The 25,302-nt window shown below is 35.4% G+C and overlaps 2 protein-coding genes across 2 annotated transcripts; one reads left to right on the plus strand and one right to left on the minus strand.

Moving 5' to 3' along the window:
- The first annotated feature begins 3,219 nt into the window (after positions 1-3,219).
- Positions 3,220-16,905, plus strand: LOC107042458 (progestin and adipoQ receptor family member 3). Its single transcript, XM_015263509.2, has 8 exons — positions 3,220-3,354; positions 6,508-6,657; positions 11,065-11,246; positions 11,314-11,470; positions 12,068-12,220; positions 13,222-13,501; positions 15,588-15,752; positions 16,313-16,905. The coding sequence occupies exons 2-7, from the start codon at positions 6,538-6,540 to the stop codon at positions 15,725-15,727; spliced, it is 1,032 nt and encodes a 343-aa protein (XP_015118995.1). The 5' UTR covers positions 3,220-3,354; positions 6,508-6,537; the 3' UTR covers positions 15,728-15,752; positions 16,313-16,905.
- LOC107042449 (cytochrome P450 4C1) lies at positions 16,526-24,147 on the minus strand. Its single transcript, XM_015263499.2, has 10 exons — positions 23,942-24,147; positions 23,733-23,842; positions 22,670-22,760; positions 22,295-22,489; positions 22,158-22,227; positions 21,062-21,188; positions 20,902-20,980; positions 20,063-20,175; positions 19,752-19,989; positions 16,526-17,727 (listed from the first exon to the last, which is right to left on the minus strand). The coding sequence occupies exons 1-10, from the start codon at positions 24,114-24,116 to the stop codon at positions 17,381-17,383; spliced, it is 1,545 nt and encodes a 514-aa protein (XP_015118985.1). The 5' UTR covers positions 24,117-24,147; the 3' UTR covers positions 16,526-17,380.
- Positions 24,148-25,302: the final 1,155 nt, after the last annotated feature.

The raw sequence follows: 25,302 nt of genomic DNA on the forward strand, positions 1-25,302 counted from the left end.
TGTAGAAAATATCTCAATAGAGTAAGTTGTATGAAAATTTGAAAATCTATTGATTTTGTCTATAAACTAATTTCTACCGAATATTTTAAATCAAGAAGTGCGCGAAAAAGCTGCGAATATATTGAATAGAACATTTTCTTCTAATTATGTCCGTAACCCCCGAGATATTTTAGTATTCCACGACATGAAAAAACGTTTAGGGGAATCAAAAATGTTTTCTCGAAGCTAAAAATATGCATAATTAAGGATCACGTTTGAACTTTATTATTAAATAGAAAATATTGTGTGGAGAAAATCAATAGATTTTGATTTTACAATAAACCAATTTCTTAAAAATCGCCAGAACGACCTCTAGAGGGCTAACCATGGTAAAAAGGGAGGTATAATAAAAATAACGAAAGTGGCTAATTAAATCTGTTGGAATTATTTCAATAGAGATTCCTCTGCTCAAATTGTCCAATGTTTTTTTTTATTTTTTCAACAATAAAACGGAAAAGATGGAGTTCAAAATTTCTATAAAAAATATTTCAACAGAGTAAGTTGTATGAGAAGTTGAAAGTTTATTGATTTTGTCTAGGAACTAATTTTTACCAGATATTTCTATTCAAGAAATGCGCGAAAAAGCTGCGGATCTATTCAATAGAATTGGTGGACAACTGATAGAACGCTTTGAAAATGTCAGGAAACCTTTTTCCAGCTCGAGAATTTCCAAAAAAATGTCCTTGAACACTACTTTCTCTTCAAGTCCCGTAACCCCCCGAGATATTTTAGAATTCCGTGACATGAAAAAACGTTTTGGGGAGTCAAAAATATTTTCTCGTTGCTCAGAATATTCATAATTAATCACGCACGAACTTTATTATTAAATAGAAAATATCGCATACAGAAAATCAATAGATTTTGATCTTACAATTGATTCTGTTGGAATTATTTCAATAACAAAAGGAAAACATGAAGTGAAGACAAATTTCTATGGAAAGTATTTCAATAGAATTGAATGCAATAGAAAAATTTATTGATGTTTCTATAACATATTTTCCACTAAATACACTAAGAGAAAAATTGCATAATATCACAAAAATCATTTCTTGACCGAAAAACATTGCATACAGATTTGATCAATTTATGGTAGGTTTCAGACAAGAAATGGGTGCTCTTCGGGCTAAGGAGGAAGTTACTGAATGAAAAGATGATGTCTTTTTCGAAATCACATAATATTCCTTAAAAAGACCAGAATAGTTTGACAAAAGGGAAAGAAGATATTGCTTCCCTGCAAACTCAGATTGATTGAGTGTAAGCGATGGTTATATTTTTTTAATATCTGGAGGTTTTCCTCTGCATAAACTCTCTATTCATTCAATATAAAAGTCTCTGATTCCTGATTCACTGAAGCAAAGCTTTTAATATTTTTAGTCATTTTCTCATCTTCTGACACGACAAAACCGATTTCTTGTGGCAAGAAATTCTCACTTTATCATGAAATGCCCATGTTCAAGTCATGAACACTTCACTTCAAGCTGACATTGTCTGACACATCCGGAATTCTGATCCCAAGAAATTTATCCTCAAGGGATGAGATATTTGGTGCAAGAAATTANCCCATGTTCAAGTCATGAACACTTCACCGCAAGCTGACATTGTCTGACACATCCGGAATTCTGATCCCAAGAAATTTATCCTCAAGGGATGAGATATTTGGTGCAAGAAATTAGTTTTTGTCATTCCGGCCGTGAAGCAGCGCTTCGGTGAATCTCTGCCTACGGCCGTCATGACAAAAAATACTGTTCGTCATACGGCCAAAAAAAACTTTTCTAGCTCATATGATTGCCGCTCTCGCCTTCGGCTCGAGCTGCAAACTCATATTCCCCATAAAAGATTTTGTGATATAACGATATTTCTCTCAGTGTATTTCTATAAAACACGCGTGAAAAGCCTGCGAATTATGCAATAGAATCGGCGGAAAACTGATAGTACTTTCAGAAAATGTTGAGAGATATTTCCTCCAGCCAGAGAAATTTAAAAAATATCCTTAAACATTTTCTCCTGAAGTCCCTCCCAGCGAGATATTTCAATAACACACAAAACCGACTCGATGTTACGTCCTACCATTTCATTACCAGGTCCACTCCCACCCGAAGACTCATTGCACACAATAGTGCAAAAATAAATAATGAATCGCGATGCATTGTGATCATTGACCGCTCAATAAACCTAAAACAATTCAGTAGCGAAGTGGTCAAACGGCTTAAGTCGATTTTGACTACTCATGAGTTTTCAATGAATATCTCGCAATCTAAGGCAGATAGCTAAATTTTTGTAATGACCTTTTCGGTAGAGCACATTAAGAGCGTCAAAAAAGGTATGTATGAAAATTTCGCTATCTCCCTTAGATTTTGAGATATTCTTCGAAAACTCAGCTAAGAGCTACGTTGACTTAAACCGTTTGACCACTTCGCTACCGAATTCACCACAAAAAAATTCAGCGTCGACGCGAAAGATCCTTTCGCTTGGTAAAATCTACAAGTGTCAGTGCAGTCGGTGCTCAACATTTCGAACAAAACAAGTGGTATTCATAACGATAATGCAGCCACACTATCCAAAATGAGCCATAAAACTTGGAAAAGAAAACTCTGATGAAAAAAAAAAACAAAACCAAATGTATTCACACTCAGTTCTCCAAACTTGTCGTTAGCCATTCGATCAAAAAATGAATTAAAGAATCATGTGGTAAGCGCGGCACGATAGGCATTTAAATTCTAAAAATTAGTTCTGATTGTTCACAGTTATTACAAACTAAAAAAATTCATGTGTAATTATTGTCTTTTAAAAATGCAATGAACATTTTTAATAACTTATCATGTGTACATTGTAGCATTAGCCCTTTATATAATAAAGTTCACGATACGATAAATCGAAAAGAGGATAAGCGTGAAAAATATCTGACATTCATTCGAAAATTTATTCATCCAATTGCATTGTCAGTGACTTTCTCGCAATTTCTGACGTTGCAGAAAAATTTAATGGTTCAAATTGTTTTCCCTTCTCACCTGTCCGAGAATTTCATTTTATCAAGTTTTATAGGACCGGTGAGAGTGTTGTAGGGGAAATGACGCAAGTCCCCTCTACCTGTTCGGCAGACTGGACGAGAGGACTTATGTGTGGGGGAATTCGAGGCGACTGTTGGACGTTTGTGGGGTCAGTTGGTCGTAAACACACGGGTATTCTTTCCACCGAACCAGCAGTTGCCCGTGACGCGGGGACGAGTGTTGTCGCTTGGGTACACGTTCTCGTGCAAGACATGTTACGATTCTAGTGAATTTACTTTTCAATTTCTGGGGGATTGGATTTTTTTACGTAAGTGCTGGAAACTTATTGCTGAGAAACTAATTACAGTTTAATGAGGATTTCATTAAATTTTCGTGGGATTGAAAAATTTTTCGTGTCATCGTCCGCTTGAGGAATTTGATAAGAAAATAATAAGATCGTTGTTGATTATTCACGGACAGTTGCACAGTTGGGAACGATGAGAAAGAGATATTTTTTCTCTTTGAATTATGTAAACATTAGAGGAATTATCGTTATCGTAATTAGTGCTCTCTCCATGGGAAATAATTTGTTTATTTCACTTATGTAAGTGTGCATTCGAACTTGTGGACGCGGGATTGGAATAACGCGCGGATTCATTCAAATTTTTTCATGTCGTGCACTTAAGGGTATCCAAGTACTTTGGCTATTTTTTCTTCAGTGAAATGCTCTTCTACTTTTGTAGTCGAACATCAGAGCTTTTATTTGAGCTCCATTTGACCCTCAGTTTCTGGACATTTACAGTGATTTGATTATTTAAATTTTGCAGGTCTGATTTTGACATTTAAAAATCATTTCAAAATCTGAAAAAAATTAAAAAGTTTATTTTTGGGGGAAGATTGATGAAATGATTTTGAAAGTGAATTTTTTTTAAATGACGAGCCTTCTCTATAAATAATTTTTAAACGATCAATTTTGCGCCATAAAAATCATTTGTTCGGAATCGTAAGAAATTTATTCATCTTCAGAACTTTACCAGAAATTGATTTCATTCCTAAAAATATATGGTTTTCGAAAGTTTAAATAATTTCAATTCTTTATTTGAATATTTATAATTTTTTCACATTTTTTCATGCTATTTAATTTATAAATTTGATGTTTGATAATGCTTAAATATAGTGTAGTCTGTACCAACCTATAAGAGATACTTAGATGTCCTTAAAAAATTCGATAGTAAAACAATGGCATTGTTGATTATTTACTGATAATTGTTCCGTTGAAAGCCGTGCGGAATTGATTTTTTCTCTTTGAGTTATGTAAACATTGGAGCTATTATCATCATTATAACAAGTATTATCTCCGTGCGAAAATAATGATTTTCTTTCACTTATGTAAAGTGTGCATTTGAATTTGCGTGCGCAGAATTGGAATCCCTCGCGAATTATTCAAATATGACTGGTCACAATTTAATTTCAAGTTCAAAGTTCGATTCGGGGTTGAGTCAGCTCGCAGAAGACAGTTTCATTTCTCCGGACTTTCACATGATATCTCGAGAGATGTGGGTTCATGCGAGAGTGAAGCAGACTCTTCTTCGGAGCCGGTAAATGGGGCCACCGGAGCGATCCCCCCGAAATCGGGTTGTTCGATGAAAGAACTGAGAGCCATTATTTTCGGTAAAAATGACCGTTGTGCATAGTTGAGGTATCATGAGCTGAATTTCCGGGTTGTAATAAGGAGAAAGTCATTTTTATACGGACTTGGAGTCCAGTCCATTAGTATATATTTCTCCGGAAATACGAGAGTTCCTGATTTACAAAAATTTTCCACATGAGAGTGAGATGGGATGGGGGTGAAAGTCATTCAGGATTGAATTGCTTCATAGGCAAGTCGAGAATGAGTTAAGTAGAGACCTCAGATGGCGGCTGTTTCCAAATGTTTCAGGACGAATGGGTTTAGAGGGAAATGTCAAAAAATCATTCTGGTAGATTTTTAAATTTCCTACAGAAAAGGTATTTTGGTATTTTTTTCCAAATCCACTAATTTTGAAGATCTTCCCGGAAAAATGTGAAAACATCGCCGAACGAACTAATTATAAAAACGTAAATTCTAATGTAAGAGAAATGCATTTTTGTGGGAACCGTTTTTGGCGTTTTAATAACGTTTCAGGATAAATTTTTACGCATGACAAGAAGATCCCACAAGGGTGAAAGTCCATAAGGGTGAAAGTTCAGAATTAAAATTGCTTTAGACATGTCGGGAATAAGTTGAGTGGAGAATTCAGATGGCGGCTGTTTGCAAATGTCTCCGAAACGAATGGGTTTAGAGAGAAATTTCAAAAGATCATTCTGGCAGATTTTAAAATTCTCTAGAGAAAAGGTACTCTGTATTATCCCCGGGCTATTGTACTTGGTCCAGAGAAAAGGTATTTTGGTATTTTTCTCCAAATCCACTAATTTTGAAGATCTTCGCGGAAAAATAGGAAAAAATTGCGGAACGAACTCATAAAAACGTCAATTCCAATGTAAGGGAAACTACGCATGAGAAAAAGATGCCATAGTTGTGAAAGTCAATAAGGATTGAATTGCTTTGAAGAATTCAGATGGCGGATGATTTTTGCAAAAGTCTCCGGAACGAATGAGTTTAGAGGAAAATGTCAAGAAATCACTCTGGTAGATTTTTAAATTTTCTACAAAAAGGTCTTGTGGTATTTTTCTCTAAATCCACTAATTTTAAAGATCGTCGCGGAATAGTATGGAATCATCGCGGAACGAACTGATAAGAAAATCGATTCCAATATAAGAGAGATACATTTTTGTGTATCTCTCTTACGTCTTCGTTCACGTAAAATTTTAACGAAGATGTCATAGTTGTGAAAGTCATTAAGGATAGAATTGCTTTATAGGCAAGTCGGGAATAAGTTGAGTGGAGAATTCAGATGGCAGCTGTTTCCAAATGTCTCCGGAATGAATGAGTTTAGAGGGAAATTTCAAAAAATCATTCTGGTAGATTTTGAAATTTTCTACAGAAAAGGTCTTTTGGGGTTTTTCTCTAAATCCGCTAATTTCGAGGATCTTTCGCTCGTTTCTGTACGAACTTTCCGTGCAGGTGTGCGAAAAAAATGTATTCATGAAAATTTTGATGTCTCCGAGATGTAGAATCACGTGTGAAGAAATCATATAGAAATATTCTATAAAACGTTTCTGTAGGGTAATTCTATATGCAATTTATGCCTAGAAATTCCCATAAGAATGGGGGCTCGGAAAATTTTTCAAAATCCATAACATTAATAATAATAGCAATAACAACAATAGTAAATAAAAAGAATTACGATTTATGAAGTAGTTACAAACTGTAAGACGGTTTTTTTCCAGGATTTTTGTCTTTTTATGCTTCTGCCATAAAGCCTACTTACCTCAACTTCCTGCTTCGTTAGCGCATTCTTGACTTATTTCACCTCAATATTTACCGACACTCTGCATTCAGGTATAGGTAACAGGATCAACAGCCGCATCAATGATGAAATTACTGGCCGGTGTGGAGGAGATCAGCGAAGATGGCACGAGTGAAATTAACGATACCCAAGCGACAAATAACAACAATAAACCGTCGGAGAAAAAGCCGTTTCACAATAAGGTAATTGAAGAATAATTCAAGCAAATTATTTTGCAGAATCTTAATCATGATAGGGGGCATTACAGCCCAATTGAAGTAAACACTTTCACGATTCCTCTACGAATTTTAAAGTAGCTCTACCCTTCGGCCGGGCTACGCTGTACTTTTGGATATTTTCAGTTTTTTAATTTTTCAACTAAATTGCATGGAAAAAATTTGACAAAAATTCATACCCAGTCAGTATTATCTAAATTAAATTTCGCAAAATATTGATATTGTTTGAAACATTTCCTTCTTATAAATAAATAATAAAACTTGTTTATAAAACCATGGATTATTTTTTATGAGGTGTCAAAAAAATTCTTGATGTTTTCACATCTAATGAAAAAAAATCAGATTTTAATGTTTGATTACAATGGAAATGTTGATTTTCACATAAGACACTGGGTTAAATCATGTTTTTTAAACATTTCTTCCTTGAAAAACCAAAACGATAATTAAATTGAGAAAAAATTAGAATTCCGAATCTAATCGAGTTTTCTGCAATTTTTTTGCAGTTTTCAATAATCTTTGAATTTACCGTAAGGGTAGAGCTACTTTAATCAGTGGTCAAAGTATTAAAGTCCCTTTAAAACGAGTCAGTCTAGAGCAAAATTTCGAAAGATTTTTTTTTATGAATCGTATTTTTTTAAAAACTTGCAAAACAATCTGAATGGGGTGTGGAGGTAAATGTCAAGACATCTTATGAAGTGATATTCTTGTTTATGGGTGACAAGTTCAACAGAAAACCTATCCCGCTTTCTATTGGAAATCTATCAGAATTTTATTAGAATCTCGGTTTTTTGCCGCGCGATTTTTGATCGAAAGAGCCCGCAGATATTAATTTTCCTTCACAGCTTTTTCGGTTGCGACGTGTTATTGTAAGAACTAATCTATAAATACTCCAGATTGTTTCTTTCATTTTGTAATGAAAAATACAATAAATGCTGCGAACAATTTTTCGATATGTATCCCCAAGAATTTGTATAAAAGTCTCTCGAGGGGATACCTCAGATCGGAAAAATAAAATTTATTCCTTTTTCTATTCCATACCAGTCGAGAAATCGTCAAAGAAATTAATAGAATGTTCTGAATGAATGCGCAAGGTTTTTCGATCAATTTTTTCCATAAATTCTACTGATAATTCCAGAGATTTTCGCAGAATAATTTTCCCACTGCTACGATCCTCCGCTTTTTATCAATTCGCCCAGAAACAATTTTCTTCTCCACCATTATCATCATTACTTGAAAACAACATTAAAATAAATTCCCCTTCAACGGTTCCACAATTTTCAACTCACTCTTTTCCATCAGACTAAACCCGCCGTGGACACGCATCTGTTACTTTCCGGGTTATGGAGTAATTTCAGTTATTTACGTACAATTTCTAATGCTCATTCTCCGAAAGTACGGCATAAAAATTGTGAAAAAGAATCCGTTGTTATATCGATGTGGCCACAATGGTGGTCTCCGAAAACAACGAAGCTCTCGAGTTAACGAGGATGAGAAGCAAATTTCACTGGTGAGATTATCGAGAAGGAGAGAATGTATCCGAGGCATGACCACGACACAGTGAGATGAGAAGCAGGTCCCGTTGTGACCTACTTCCTACTTTCCTATCAGCATCCCAATCGCAAGAGACCCGGGACATTAATCCTCCTGCGACGAATTCCTCTCGCTTTTTCTTCCGCCGTCCTGAAGCCACAGAAATGCGAAAATAGATATAAATTACACGATGGGAATTCGCACAAAATTACGGAAATAATGTCATCAGATCGTGGATCAATGAGATCACTCGAAAACCGCAAGAAAGTTATGCTACAACAGTCAACTTTCCCTGGGTTCTATGAAACATTTTATTAGCGCTTAAAACACTTGAGGATATCCAAGTGCTTCAATGATTTACCTGCAATTAAAATCCTACTTAACATCTGTAGTTGAACATTAGAGGTTTCTTTCAAACCTAATCTTACACTTAATTACCGAACATTTTGCAATTATTTTATCTTTATGGAGCCACTTCAGTCTCCAATTTCAGTTGTTAGAAAATATTTTGCATGTCATAAAAACGAACGAAAATGTCATGTGGATGTGTATTTTTCGTTCGAGTTTTTCAACATTAGAGGTTTTTTCAAACCATTTTACACTAGGTTACTGAGCATTCTGCAATTATTTTATTATTTCAGCTTTTTTATGTTTGAACTTGCCCTGTCAGAAAATTACACTTGAAATTTCAAGTGAAAAAGCTTGAAATTTTTAACAACGACAAAGTTACATGAATTTTCTGTAGAAATCTTCATTGCCGAATCGATTTAAAAATGAATCGTTCTTTCTCAAAAACTATTAGCTCGATCGGGCTGAAATATTTCACAGAGCTAGTCCTCGTTAGGACCTACACTGAGAGAAAAACAAACACGTCAAACAAATCTTGTTTGGGCCAACAAAATTGCTAGTTGAAAATTGCCAAAAAAGAATTTGTTTGGTTCGAATTTGAAAGTCTCAAACATGAATAATTGTTCTGCTTTCGACAGCAACAAAATATTTCGCTCAAGAGGCGGATAATTCACACCAGCCTTAATTCCTCTATATGAAAATATCTTATATAGAGAAAAATTTATCAACAAATATTTTATCCCCAAGTTATTATTATTGTTTCATTTAAGGGTTGATTTGTTGCCTGTGCTTATTAGACAACCGAAACCAAAAACTCCTGTCCTTTGTTTCGCATAAAACAAAGATTTTTTGGGAGCAAAGTACGTATGGGAGTATCGAATAACGAAGGAGTGCTTAAAATGACATTTTTTGCGTGTACAGAGAATGCAATTTTTTTTGAACTACTGAATCTATTTTTGCGACAAAAATTTTTCATTTCGGCGCACTCTCTGCATATTTGGCACAACAAAATCCTTTTTTGATCATTTTCAAAATACTATTTTCTTGGCACAAGTAAGACTTGTTTGAGAACTTTGTCGTTTTTCTCTCAGTGTATAGTAAATACGTGGGTAAGAGTCCTTTATTTCATCTCCCGTGGTTAGAAATTTTGCGCCTCGGCACAAGCGCAAAGGCAGATTTCCCTCTTGCCAAGCGGGAGAGAAATGTGTACTTTGCGCCCCTCCGGCTGAAAAATAATTTTAATTATTTAGTTACAAGAAGATAATGTTTGAAAAGTAACTAACATCTCGTCAAATGCAAGTGCTGATTATGTGAGAATTTTTCTCGATGAATTAATTTTTAATCGTAAAGTTTAATCTTTCGTTTCCATTTGATTCTCATTGTCAATCGAATTGACTGTTTTCATGACACAATGATTTTGAAACACGTGACCTAGAAAGTCCACGTGCTGAGAGTTTACATTTACTTTTTGAGGGTCAAAGGGTGTTATGCAATGAGTCATGATCGAGCACTCGATTTCCGCGATGTCCCGTGCATGCCAACGACTCTGTAACGTAATTTTCCTCATTTCCATGCACGTAAGAGTATTCAAATTCATTCTAACTTGATTTTATGCCAATTCCCGGTAATGCTCTTATTCCACGTCTTCATACTTTTGATGGATGGAGTCATTAATCTCCTTTGATGTGCAGCGATGAAAAAGAAAAGATCTGGCCTACTTGCGATAAGTGAAATGCGATAAAAGGTGTGACCTTGATCTGGGTTTTCAGATCGGTTTATTATGGGTGTTAAGGAATATGTTACTGTATCATTGTATTATTTGCAAGTCTCCTCAATTTTCCGAAGGTAATTATAATTGTATGTTGTTGAGGCAATCCTATTATAATATGAGTGATAGAAGGGAATAAATTCGAAATTTTAATGGGAATTTATCCGCGAATGCCTCAGAAACTTGCGGATTTGGAGAGAAATATTGGAACATCTTTTTACAGAATGGAAAATTTTCTGTAGAGAATGTTTTTTGAAGAATGTATCTAAATAATCTTTTAAAAGTCTCCAGCACGAAAAATTCTATTGAAACGCTATTGAAATTTCATAGAAAAATGACGTATCTCTCTTGCGCGTTTGTTTTTTTTTCATCATAAATGTTCAAGAAAATTCTGTTGAAATGGTATCAATGCACCGAGAATAAAAGTTTCTGGTTTTCAGTAACAAAATCTGAAAAAAAAGTACTGCAGAATTTTCCGACTTAAATCGGCGAAAAACTAATCGAATTTCACTAGAATTTCCTCGCAAATGTGTTTTCTTTTATATACAAAATAATCATGTGTGCAAAACAGTATTCATTACTTCGAGCGCAGATTCACGTTCGATTATTCTGCAAATGCTTTGGCAAAGAATTGATAAACGCACCTCCTTTGTACTAGCGCTTAAAATCCGACGGCGGATAGTTTTCTTCAAAAAGGACTGCAAACAAAATGGATTTGATGATTTCAGGCAGCTCACGTGAGACCAAAACAGCCGGCGGGGTCTCCAATAAAAGGAGAAGTGACGCCTGAAGATGAAGAACGAATGAGGCGTCTTCTGCCCATTGAGGAAGCTCCGGAGTATCTCACACATAATCCCTTCATCCTGCACGGATATCGAGGCTATTTAACGACAAAATTATGTATAGAAAGGTTTGTAATGCTCTTTACATGAAGTTTTTCAAGTTATTTATTTATCTCTAATGTCAGAATTTTTTAGTATTTTCTGGTGGACGAATGAAACCATCAACATATGGAGTCACATCTTCGGTTGGATGCTCTTTCTCGGGCTGACTCTGTACGACCTCTGTTTATTGAATATTCACGCACCTTTCGGTGATAAAATCATCGTGGCCCTTCTACTCGTTTGCTTTCAGGTGAAGAATTATATAATTATTATGTTGATATTCAAGAATATCATAATAATTCATTAAGAACTAATTCTCATCATCGAACTTGAGGATATCCAAGTATCTTTTACAGTTTGGCACAGACCACACTATCACAGCAAAAACGAATGTCTGAATTTCAGACCTTTTGTAGACATTTTTCAGACACTAAAAATTTCAGTCAGATTTCCTGCCGCGAAGCGCAACACAAAATTTGACATTTGACAAATCGTGAAGAATTATATAATTATTATCTTGACATTCAAGAATATTATAATCATTGATTAAGAACTAACGTAATTTTACAACTCGTGGTAAATGACGTTTTTGATAAGTGTGATTACAACCCTCACCTTTGGCTCGGGCGATAAATCTCACACGCGCAAACCAAAATCATTTACCAACTCGTTAGGTAAAATACTATTTTTTGTTTCGTTCACGAGGAAGATGCATAATAAAAATAAAATAAAATAAAAGATTTATGTTTGGTTCATCAAACGCATGTAACTCAAGTACCGAGTTTTCTCTCTTTCACCCCATGAATCATTAAAACTGTAATCAACTACCATTCTCTTTTTTAATTAGGCCTGCATGATTTTATCATCAGTCTACCACACATTCTCCTGCAGAAGTGAGATGGACTACTGGTGTTTTCTGTGTTACGACTTGTTCGGTATTGCATTCAGTCTCCTGGCGATTTACATGTCAGGGGTTTATTACGCTTTCTGGTGCCACAAGGTAATGATACAACAAAATGTCTATTTCAACCAGAGGAGATGCTTTCTTGAACGCCTCAGGCTTAAATATTTAAGCAAGGGATGTGAACTGATACACATAAGAACTTGAAGAATAATTTTGTAAACACATTCGGATTTTTGTATTTTTCTCATGAGAATAAACCACACGGTTTGATGGCTTTAAACAAAAAAAACTAGACAAGATGGAGAAGATTGCACAAATTATGCTGGAGAAGATATACGATAGGACTTCTAAACACTTCAAAATGAGATGTCAATTTTTTTCAACTTTTTCTGAGGCTTTAATGCAGTGTGATTTAAAAAATCGGAAAAAGTGCAGCGCGCCGCTCACAACGCGACCAACGGAGTGTTAAAAACGTTTTGCCATTAATTTCGGTAAAGCCGGGCGCCAGTGGGGAAGGTTGAGACAATGAAAGTCGACATAAGGAGGAAAAAGGGGGTAGGGTTGATATTTTCAAAAAATTAACATTCCCAATACTTGAATCACCTCTCAGTTTTGACATCAAATGTTTGCGAGTGCAGGATCTCCAGCAGTTTTACTTGATCACATTTACAAAAGACATTTTCAAAAAAATTGTGTTCCCGATACTTCAATCACGTCTCAGTTTGTGACGTGAACTTTTTGCAATTCCAGGATCTCCAGGAGTTTTACTTGATCACATTTACCAAAAATATTTTCAAACACGGAGAAAAATATTCAATAAACCTTACGTATCTTTTCCGTAATTCCGGAGCGAAACGTGGTTGTAGGACATGTTACGGGACTATCACAGGATTTTTCCAGAGCGTTCCGTAATTTTTACCTGAATCTCCTGTGAAAAATTACGATACCGTCACTTACATTTTCTGAATCAATTCCGTAATTGGTGAGCGAACTGTGAGTTCCGTAATTTTTACTGAACATTTCTCTCCGTGAAGAAATTGCTTTCCCAATACTTGAATCACCTCTCAGTTTGTGACGTGAAATTTTTGCGATTGCAGGATCTCCAGCAGTTTTACTTGATCACAGTCCTCTTGATATTCGTACTCGCAATGGTACTGCAGATGCCTAGTCTCGAGGTCAATGGCAATGTGAAACTTCTGGTGTTCGTAGGATGGGCAATTTATGGAGTCCTACCGACATTGCACTGGGGCATTACCATGGGGGGCATGGAGAACCCCATGGTTAAAATGCTGGTACCCAGGGTTTTGGGGATGTACGTCATCAGTGGTGTTGCATTTGCCATATATCTCACTAAAATTCCGGAAAGATGGTTCCCTGGTAAGTGAATCAAAATTATTCGAACCGAGGGGCTACTCACTTCCGAAATCACAGCGCCACTCTGGCACGAAATCATTCCGAAATCACGTGAAATCACCGAAATCACTGAAATCAAGTGAGTTCAACTCTCCGAAATTATTTTCGAAATCATCTCCGAAATCACGTGAAATCACCGAAATCACTGAAATCAAGTGAGTTCAACTCTCCGAAATTATTTTCGAAATCATCTCCGAAATCACGTGAAATCGTCTGAAATCAATGAAATCACCGAAATCAGTAGCGCACTGGCGTAGTGCGAACCGTACAAGTAATTCGTGATTTTGAAATTGACACATCTGCCAATAATAATAATAAAATGCCGAACTCACTGCCATAGTAAAATGGTAAAATGGACCACTTTTCATCGTGATTAGCTCAAGATTGGCGGAGTGGAATTAAACGAATTCGGTATTATTTGCCAGTTACTATTGCCAGTTTTGATACTCATAATTTGACTCAACCTGTTTTGCTCCACCTCAATTATTTATTAACTTTATTTTTCTGAAATAAAGTAAACACCTCGACGAACCCATTCTAACCGTTTATGACTGCTTGTAGAGTGCGAGGCTGGAAAAAAACTCATTTTCTTTAGGCGGGCGGCACCGCGCTGCAGCTAGCCAAATTGTCTCGAGCTTAGTCTGACCCATAACGGGCCATACCTACTTCTACCAGCCACATTACCAGTCGCACTCAAATCGGCCTCTGATTTTTTATGTGGACACGTCTTTAATTTAATGTTGGGGGTCCCTCGTGGAGTTACTCCTAACGGCCAGCGTTTTCTGTTGAATTCTAAAAAATTCTAGATTTTCCTAGAAAATTCGAGAAAATTCTTCGGTTTGCTCGAAAATTTGAGAAAATTTTCAAGTTTTCTAGAATACACGGAGAGAAATATTCGATAAACATTACGTATCTTTTCCGTAATTCCGGAGCGAAATGTGGATGTAGGAAGTTTTACGGAACTGTCTCGGTATTTTTCCGAAGCGTTCCGTAATTTTTATTTGAATCTCCTGTGAAAAATTACGATACAGTCACTTAAATTTTCTGAGTCGATTCCGTAATCGGTGAGCGAATTGTGAGTTCCGTAATTTTTACTGAACATTTCTCTCCGTGTATTCGGATATTTTTTGAAAAATTCAATTTGTGTTAATCCATACAATTAAAAAAATCCTAAACCCGCATATGAATATCAACCTAGACGTGCCCACGTTAAGTCTAACTGATGTATCAAGGACACAGCTACTTACTATTGGATTTAAAAAGTATAGACCCCTGGGCCTCAACTTCAGAGGTTGTTTCGGCAATAAATAATAACCCAACACATTCAAGTTCTTGTTTCTTATGGTTATTTGGTATGTCTTGAATATATTTCTAAGAAAAAAAATTGATATTAATGTTTCGGAATGTTGCAAACGCGAAATATCCTGCAGTGCCAGAGGTCTATACTTTTTAACTCGATAGTAGACTTTCTTATTCTCAATTTTTATATCTCAATATTAAGGATCTAATGCAAACTCAGGGAAATTTTGTGCCTTGTAAGGTAAAAAAATTGCCCACTGGTCGGAATTCTTGAGGCGCAACGACTGAAAACAAACTGTACGGTCTCTGGGGGGAGAAAACCGATGACCATTACACAAAAGTTTCTAGTAATGAAGAATTATTTTACGTTCTCTGGCTCGATTTTTAAAATCAAATTCGACATGCATTTTACCATTTTAGGGCAGATTATGTGACGGTAAAAAGACCTAGATCGGATTTCGCTGCACGATTACTAAACTTACCAAGTGCTTCTTTCGTTATTTTTTTCTCCGTGTATTGAACTTTTTCTTAACAAAAAAAAAGTTTAAAAATTGCACTGGGAGATTTCAAGTTTCGAAGGGATTCCGTTGTAGTTTTTCTACTAAATAAAAAAAAGAGAAAAAAACGAGAAGTATCAAATGGAATTCTGTAGGAAAGACGCGGGGATTTTTTATCGAATTTGCTCATGCATGAATTCACGAAACTCATCAATTCGATAGGTATTAAGCAACTATTTCTATTTTATGGACAGGCTCGGTAGATTACATCGGCTCGTCTCATCAATGGTGGCATGTCCTTGTCGTGCTGGCACTCTATTACTGGCACAATACTGGCATGATTTATGTGGAGTACAGAATGAATCATGGGTGCCCCAGCAATATGGTATTATGACATGAGGGCATGGACGGCGACTCAGGTAATTACTTCAGTAATTGGCTGACATTTAATTACATTTTTAATTTAATTCATTTTCAAATATTTGTAAAATTCAGTAAATTTGCACGAAACAAAATTTTATTGAATTCCTATTGACCATTATTATTATTAACAAAATATGTCAATAATAATAATAATTAAAAAACTGCACAGTTTTTACACGTTTCTCTGAATCGAAGTATTTAATATGAAAAACATTAACAATTTTGCTAATGTATTTTCTTTTAAAAAATCCGCAGCGTAAATTTGAGAAAATTATGGAATCGAAGAAACTGGAAAAATTTAAGCCGAAGAATTGCGATAGAAACGGTTTATACAGAATAAGTTGTGTAAAAAAATCAAAATCAGGAATTTTTTTCTGTCAAATATTTCCTGTTGAACATGTTTTAACATAAAAAAACAACTGCGAAAATCACATAGGATTTTCAGGTAGAATTCCATCAGAATTTGTCAGGGAATGCATCGGGTTTTGCTATTAAATATTCTGGTACATGTCATAGTTTTCGTTCAATCAATCAAATGGTCATCTGTTGGTTTCAGACTCTTTTGCCCATCACACGTGTTCTCAGGGCTTGACTCCAGAGCTGCCCGATTGGTTCCAGGAGACATCGTTCTACGCCGATAAATCTGAAAATGTATGCTTCCTGGATCCACTCAGCGTATACATGAACTACTGATTTAGACAGACAAAATTTCAGTGGACGAAAGAAACTCAGTAGTAAAGTGTAACATCCTCTACTTTGTAATTCATCCTTCAGCCAGCAGACATTGTCATCCATTCAAGGATTTCATTTATTTAATATTAACCAATAGCAGCAGCAACGGCACGACGTCACCTCAGATAACCAGACAGAAATGTCGAATTTCAAAGTAAATATTTTGTAGATATTCCATTCTCATATTATTTCTCATGCATTTGTTGCTACCTCCATTGTTCTTGAATTGTTGTTTCACTATTTGCGTAGAAATCGAGTATTTTCGAGATTCTGAACACTCGTAGGGATGCCAAGAGCGTCAGTTATTACGTGATATTGTTATTATGTATTCGATAATCTATTTATTTTTAATTAATTGTATTTCTATAAATCATTTGCATCAACAAGAATCACTTCATTGAATAAACAATATTTTATAGTAAATTTGATTGTCAGCTTCTTTTCAAACTATACATCAACTAATTGAAATTCATCGTGTGTCCTTGAAAAATAACACGCTTCACGGTTCACTAGAAAAATGAGTTTTTTTCCATTAATAGTATCATACACATGATGAACATTGGTGAAAATTTCAAAAGTTTGGAACTTGAGTAATTTTCAGGGGAGTAACATTGAATTCGATTTAGAGGGTTTCATTGAACGTAAAATATCAAGAAAATTTCTTAACTTTCAATAAATAATCATTATCTGTTTTTAACCAACTTCTATTATGTATTTATGAAAAAAAAATGTTCAAAAAAATATTAATCTGATGCAAAATATCAATTAAATCATACTGATTAGGCAAATGTTTACAAATTTTTCGGACACATTTGGAAAATTTGAAATCTGCCGTCGAGGCAAACCTACTCCAACCCTCGTACACCAAATTAATCGACCATCATTTCATCATTTACGTAAGACTTCGCGGATAAAAGTTCATGAAAATGCCCTCATGTGGCCTCAATATAATATCATTATATAACTTAATATTATCATGATTTTCTCGACTTTTGACCCTCCACTTGCGGAGTATTTCGGCCAGTACAATTTTAGCCTCCAGTAAGGCAAATTTTTGACCAATACAATTCCGCAGGCCACCACTGAAAGGTATCCAACTATACGGATGTCGGCCTCTCGAATTTTCTGGTAAAAAGCGATCAGGATCAAATTGCTCTGGATTCAGCCAGTGATTTGGATCCCGATGAATATTGTAAATTTGTAACGCCAGTGTACATCCTGGCGGTGCAGTGTAGGGACCTGTTTGAATGAGAGTTAATTCCAATAGTGCATTACATGCCCGAGCCTTGGAAAATAGATCACCGTCCCCCACGTGCAAGATTGCCTTCCGAGCCGAAGGCGAGGATGACAGGCACGTGGGGGAGGGAGATATGTTTTCCATGGCGAGGTGTGTATATTAATTTTCGTGTCGAGGGACCTGCAAAACGCCAATTCAAATGTGTATGGGTCGCTGCGCGCCCAAAAACGATGATTTATATGTAAATTAGTTAAAAGTGTCCGAAACTCCTAGGGGAATTAACATGGGATGAAAGTACTTTCATTCAACAAATTCACATCAACAAATTGAGTCACTATTGGAATGTGCACGTAGGAAAGTGCACGAGGGTTTGCTCCTCAAGATGAGATGGGCATTTTAGATTGTTGCACACAATGATTGGGACAGAGGAATTATGCACATTACAATTTCCACATGTCAGTGTCATTTTTCAGTCTTGTGCACACATTTTAACTTCTCTCTAAAGATGTTTACGAGCCTATTGTCCACAATCAAATATTACTCCATATTAACAAGTGGACTGCAAAGTACACGGAGAGAAATATTCAGTAAAAATTGCGTAATAATTCACGTAATCCGCAATGGGGAATCGTTTTCCGGCAATTTTTATAGGAATGGAAGAGAAGAAGTCTGAAACGTTCAGTGAATTTTAAAGTTCATTACCGAACAAAGTACGGAATTGTCACGTAATTTTTCCCGAAGAAGTAAAATCTTACAGAAATTTGCGGACTTATTATGCCTCCAAAATAAAAAATTCTTGAACGTTCAACAATTTTTATGAAGCTGGTGAGTTATTTCTAAGTTCCGTTTCGTAAAATTTCTCAATCGTTGGAGAAAAATTACGGAACGACTTATTGTCCCCACAGCGGTGAGTCATCACACGGGTGGTTAAAATTCGCACGCGGATTACATTTCGGAACCTAATTTTTAATTTTTTTTCTGGCCATTTTTATTGAATTTTTCTCTCCGTGTAACGCACATTATAAGATATGAAGGTGTCGGAAGTGCACATTTATGGAATAGGGAACTTGTATGAAGCTCAATTATTTCTAATTCCCCTATTCACACATTCCGAGCAACTAACGGACGTGCAACTAGCGAGAGTCTACAGTATATCAAAGTTCCCACTGTCGAAAAAATGAACAATTTTTCATTGTGTGTACATCTACTCTGTATAGAAAAGTATGAAAATTCAGTTATTGGTGCACAAACAATATGTATAATTTCATAAATGTGCACTTCTGACACCTTCATGCCTTGTAATGTGTCATATTCTTCAGTGCATTTGTTAATATAATAGTAACATTTAATTGTTGACAACAAGCTGGAAAACATCTTTAATGAGCAGGGATAGGCAATAATATTAGATTTTGACAATATTAAAAAGGGATAAAAATATTATAGAATTTATTAGCTAAATTTTTTCGATTGATGGTGAATAAATATTTGATAATACTGAAATGTAATATTTTAGTTAACAAGCAAATTCTAACTTTAGATACTTGATTTTCGATTATCCAAATAATCGTCAATCTTCCTATCTAAATTATTGGTTGATAGAATATTTCGAAATTCAAATCTACAAATTGATGGTTACTTTAATATTTAAAATTTTTAAGATTTATGTTAAAAATTGACAAATTCACAATTTAACGGTAATTATGATTGACTGATATGCCTATCACTGTTAATGAGAAGTTAAACTGTGTGCACAAGACTCAGAAACAAAACTCACGGAAATTTTCATGTGCATAGCAGTTCTGTTCCAATCGCCATGTGTGAAAAAAATCTGCACTGCCTATCTTATCTTGTCGAGAAAATTCTCGTGCATTTTCCCATGTGAACATTCCGATTGTGACCCTATTTGTTGATGTACGAGTACAATTCTGCTGACTCACGATGACGCTTTAAAACGTAATCATGAGTTGTTCCCCATGGTATTCTATCTGAAAAATTTTTTTTACTTTATTGAAATAGTCAAATGTACCAATTTGCAAATCCTCAGATAAGCTTCTGCTGACTGTTGTGGCGCTTGGAAACAATCTCAAGACTTCTTTTATAACTCTCTCCAGATACTTCAACTGTTGAACTTGTTTCGTAGTTACTGGTTCATTCGAGTCACCAAAAACTTCGTCCAGCTCTTGATGAATACTGTTCTGCACTTTCTCATCATTCCCAATGCAGAATAAAGCCCAACTCAGTAGTGCACCTGTTGTATCATGACCCTACAATTTTCACCACAACTTATCCATTAACTGCGGTAAATTGCAATTATGAATATTGTTTTAAATGATTTACCGCAAACATAAAAGTGTTCACTTGCTCTCGTATTTCCTCGATTGTCAACGGTTTTACGGTGTTTTCACTGGCCTCGAGTAGTAAATCCAAGAATGCCCGTCTCGTTTTTTTCCCTGTGAAATAAATGAGAGATATAATGTCATATGCAGAGTCACTGTAATTAACAATAATGCTACGGTTATTTTTGAAGACGCATAACGAAATTACGTAAGCGTCCCAACCCCCCTCTTCACCTGTTCAAGTCTCTGAACTTCAATAGAAGGAAAAAGGCTCCGAGCTAGGGTGACATACTATGTATTTTTTTAATGTAATATTCTGCTTTTTCTTATAAAATAAAGGTAAAAAACCCGAAATAAACTCTCGGAATTATATTATTAGTCTAAAATACAACTTTTCACGAGAAATGAATGTGAAATTTATGTAAAATGTTTTTATATATGTATTATGTTTATTGGTATTTTTGTTTCTTGTTTCTTGAAATGTTTATACAATGTATATTGATGTCTCTAGAGGGACTGGGAGGGGCACAAAATGTAAAAACCCGAGAGGGTATACATATACTGCAATATAATAATAATACGTAAGCGTCCGCCTCATTTGTTGTGATTAGATTCATTTATCGTCTTAATTCACATAATTATTTGACACTTTTCCCTCTCTTCTTCCTATGAAAAAATATGAAAATGTCGGAAATTTATCAATTATTCTTAGCCATTGTTTCTCTAATCGGTGATCAAATACTTATATCCCTAGGAATAATCGATGTTTCCTGGACATTTGCGAAGATTGTTACACTAATCACTATTTGACCTGCGTCCTATGACATAAAGGACTATTACTTATTTCTTGATCTGCATCCTCAGTAGCATCAACGATTTTCGATCTTCGCTGCCGCTCAGCTTGTTTCTGCTCAATCACCTGTGAATGAAAATGCTTCAATGTATTCCTTTTAGATATCGCTGTTGTGAATGAACGATGAAATTCCGGGGAAATATTCACATGAGTACATTTCCTGTGTGTTGTTTCGATGGCAGCCTTGTATTGTTTGCCCATCTCTGTGTGGTAGTAAATCCAGTCCAGTTTAAGCCAGGGGCGCATCATACGATCCACTGCGTCCGTTGATATACTGGGAAATGAGTGGAAAAATGCATTTTTTATAAATGAATATAGTTATTGTTGCTAATAAATTAGCAATTTGCTTCCGACTGGTTTCCGAATGGTCCTCTTGGTTTAATTCACATTTCACTATTCTCTTCTATTTTTTATGTCATAGTACTATCATCAATTGAAATGTCATCAAAATTTCGCGTATTATTACATTCTGTCAAATAATTGTACATGCAGACCCTCTTAAGGCTCCGATTCTTTTTCAGTCGTAGTATACACGTATGAAAAAATCATATAGAAATTTTCTATACGGATTGTGTATAGAATTGCTATAGGATTTCCGTATATGATATTCAGATATTTCTATACGAATTATTTCTATACATAAATTTTTACGTAAATTTTTGTTCTAATACGAAATATGTCTAAACGCTCCAGAGAAAAACGTACAGGAATGTCCCAATTCTATAGGAAATGTTTCAATCGGTCACAAGGGTGGCAACGCGGTGTGAAATATTTTCATGACACGATCAGTCGCGTAGCGGCACGGCACCGTATTTTTTATTTCCAGTTAGCATAGGAGTGAATTGTCTCGAATCAGGGGCTTTGACCGTGGTTAGAAATGGCAGAACATGCTTTTAGATAAAATCAGTGAGGCATACAAATTTTTTTCATATTCTTTAATGAGTTTTTTGAAAGTTATACAAAAAAAAAAGAATTTCACCGGTGCGTTGCCGTGGATGCGAGTAACGCAGGGTTAAAAATGATGTTCAATATTTTATATGAGACCGAAACCGCGCTACAGCGCGTTGTAATTGTAACAATCATAATTGAAAATCTCAAAATTAAATTAATCCTGAATTAAACTTGCCGCCTCAGGCGACTGGAACCGATCAGGAATAAGCGTGACAGGCTTGCGAGATATCAATAGTTATCGACTTTAAGTGTATGTTCTTTTTAGAATAGGATTTCATAGTTTCCAACATACCGCTCAACAGCCTGACTGTATTCATTCTCAACTTCGCTCTGAGCATCGACGTTCACTCCCATTGCAGTTTCTAAAATTAACTTTACTTATCAGAAATTGATTGAGCGGGACAGTATTTGAAAAAAACTTCGAGTTACCGCAGATAATGTCCAGTGCACATTTCCCAGTCATAGTGAATACGTCGAATGGTTTAGAACCATGCAATTGTACCTGCTCTCTCAACCGTTTATTTAGTATACCAGCTTTTTCTACCATTACCTCTGCGAAATCCTCGAGAATTCCAAAATGAAAAGTTGGAGTTATCAATTTTCGATCGTGGAACCATTTTTCTCCTGAAATAGTTAAGATTTTGGAGGATACTCATTTAAAGATTCAAGCGATTAACTTTTCAGGTGGAATATGGCAAATAACGTTACAAACTAATCTCTCATATCTCGTTTGATATTGAATCTTGATAAATCAGCAGACATCCAGTAAACAACATAACAACTTGGACATTAATTTTTATCTACCTGATGAAGTCAATAACCCCTTTCCTAACCATGGCTCCATGTACTCATAGATCATCGATTTATCAATATGTTTTGTACTCCGAAGCATGATCTGAAAATATTGAACAATAAAGAGTCATTATCGATATCATATGTGAAAATTAAAGTCTTTCATTTTTTATTTTTTATTTCGTTTGACACCCTTGAAAAAGTTGATATACACGGAGAGAAATTCTGTAGAAAAATTCTAGTGCTAACACGGGAGAAATTCACGGGTGAATTTTTTCCGTTCTTATATGAAATTTCCACAGAAATCCTTAGAAATTTCATCTTAACCCTCGATCACTCGCACTCGGCCGCCAGCCGTCATCGGTTATGACTTTTTATGTCAAGTCGTGCAGAAGTCAAGTTCTGCGATAAACTCGACTTATTGCACGACGCGACATACAATCTTTTTTTTTTCAAATATAGACATTTCAAATTTTTGAATTTTTCATGAATTTCCGTGAAAGTGACCTTTTAATGGCTTCTTCAAATCTAATGTTTTAAATTCATTGAAGTATGTGTAAATAAAATTTTTCCATTGACATTTTATCGAACGGCTGAGGGAAGAGATGGAATTGTAAAAAAGACAATCGATTGTATAGAACAAAATGGATAATAAGAATAATGATGCTGATAACATTCAACTAAGTTGAAAATCTGCTAAAATTAGGTAAAAGGAAATATTATTCAATTTCATAACATGAAATAAACAATGAATTATACATGATAGAACGAAATGACGTACAAAATAACCATTGGGAAGCATATTGTTGATTTATTAGCAAAGATAACTATACTATAAAGTTAGTATAAACAATGCAAGAGCAATTTCCCACTAGTTTCCATTATTTTCCAGCATCTCCTTTCATTGAATTATTGCCAGTGACAAAACCTCATGTGATAATATACCAGGTGGGGGCGGGAGGGCGGGTTAATCGTCAAAGTATCACTGTGACTCACCAAGGGGATGAAAATGATGAAAAATCACATCACCTGATTAATGAACACCCCTATCACCAAATGGAAATAATATAATTACCTCAGCATACTCAGGTGTGTTGAGATGAATCACTGGATCAGTCCCAATCCATATTCTGAAAACTCCATTTTTGTATCGAGTTGCTAATTTGTGAAACCATCGGAGCCGATCTAATTTCCATATCACAGAAAAACAACAGAATCCGTTATCATGTTGCTGTAGCTCGAAAAATCATTGATTTCAATTTATCCATTAATTGATCTGTGTACCTTCTTGATTGACCTTGATAATCTCCCATGACATACCGATAACTGGGAAACGCGCGCTCGGACCCGGTATTTCGTTGATTTTCTGCCGCCATGAATAATATTTATGGATTTTTTGTAATAGTTTGAATGTGACTATCACTGAGAGACAGGCAACGGCAATCAAAAATATTTCCATTGTGTCACTATACGTTTGACACTCGCAGAAGTATAATCTCATACTGGTGTTGACTTGGCGTATAGTGTCTATATATATCTCCCACTCGAAATCTCCCCTTCCTACGTTGAAGCAGGATGGAGTTAAAAATTAATGTGATGAATGAGAGTGCATATTTGCAAGAATGCACGGAGAACAATATACGAGAATTTTTCGCCCTAATTACAGACAAAAATTAGCGTGCTCTACAGTAAAGTGAACTCAGGCTTCCAGCACCAGATAAAATTTAGTACCATTGCGGTAAAAATTGAGGGTATCCAAGGATCTTCGACAGTTTGGTAAAGACCACACTATAGATTTAACCATTTTCAATCATCAAATTTGTCAATTAAATTGCGTGAGAAAAATTTGAAAAGGATCATAAAGATTTCAGCGTCATTCAAATTACATTCATTATTTATAAATAATTAATTGATAATAACTAATTTTGTTCAAACTTTCGGAAACCTCTTTTCCTCTTATTTATTTATTTTTTACGCGATTTGCCACGAGGGGTTTTTAGTATTTTATTATTTCGAGTATTTCCTCCATCGGAATTTCGATTACTGAAGGGCAGCATTTGATGTCAATATGGTACAACCTATACTTTCGCATTTAAATTATTTTGTTTATTCTCCCTTAGCAACGTGCCGTGGTTTTACCAAATTTTACCGATATAAAACCGTGTAGTTATACCACGTGACATTAAATGCGGCCCTTCTATTGGCCGAGATTCCCCGAGATGAGCCCCATTACACCGGAGAGAAATTAGCTAAAGAACATGGATATTCTTAATTCCTAATCCGGCAAAAATTCTGGTACACTGACATATCGTGAAGGTAGCGCGGGGAGATTATTTGAATACAAAAATTCTAATAAAATTTTTATCTCCGACATTTTGTTTATGAGTTATCAACAAAAAAAGGACAACCCATCAAACGCTAGTCCCTGATAGAGAGATCATACCCCTTTCCCCATTTAAGGCGGAGGGATGATGGCATTGAATCGTAATTGATTCCAATCAATTCACTTCTTGGTATTGAATGAGAGAGGAGATATGAATCTTTAACGCTGACTCTGATTTTTAGAGTCACATTGCGTTTAAGAACCAAATGACTCTGACGCCGCGTTGAAATTCATTGCGGATTTTCTCACTCAGCTGTGATGA

This window comes from Diachasma alloeum, unplaced genomic scaffold (genome assembly GCF_001412515.2).
Source record: "Diachasma alloeum isolate Michigan unplaced genomic scaffold, Dall2.0 Dall_scaffold_00179, whole genome shotgun sequence".
Taxonomy (NCBI): domain Eukaryota; kingdom Metazoa; phylum Arthropoda; class Insecta; order Hymenoptera; family Braconidae; genus Diachasma; species Diachasma alloeum.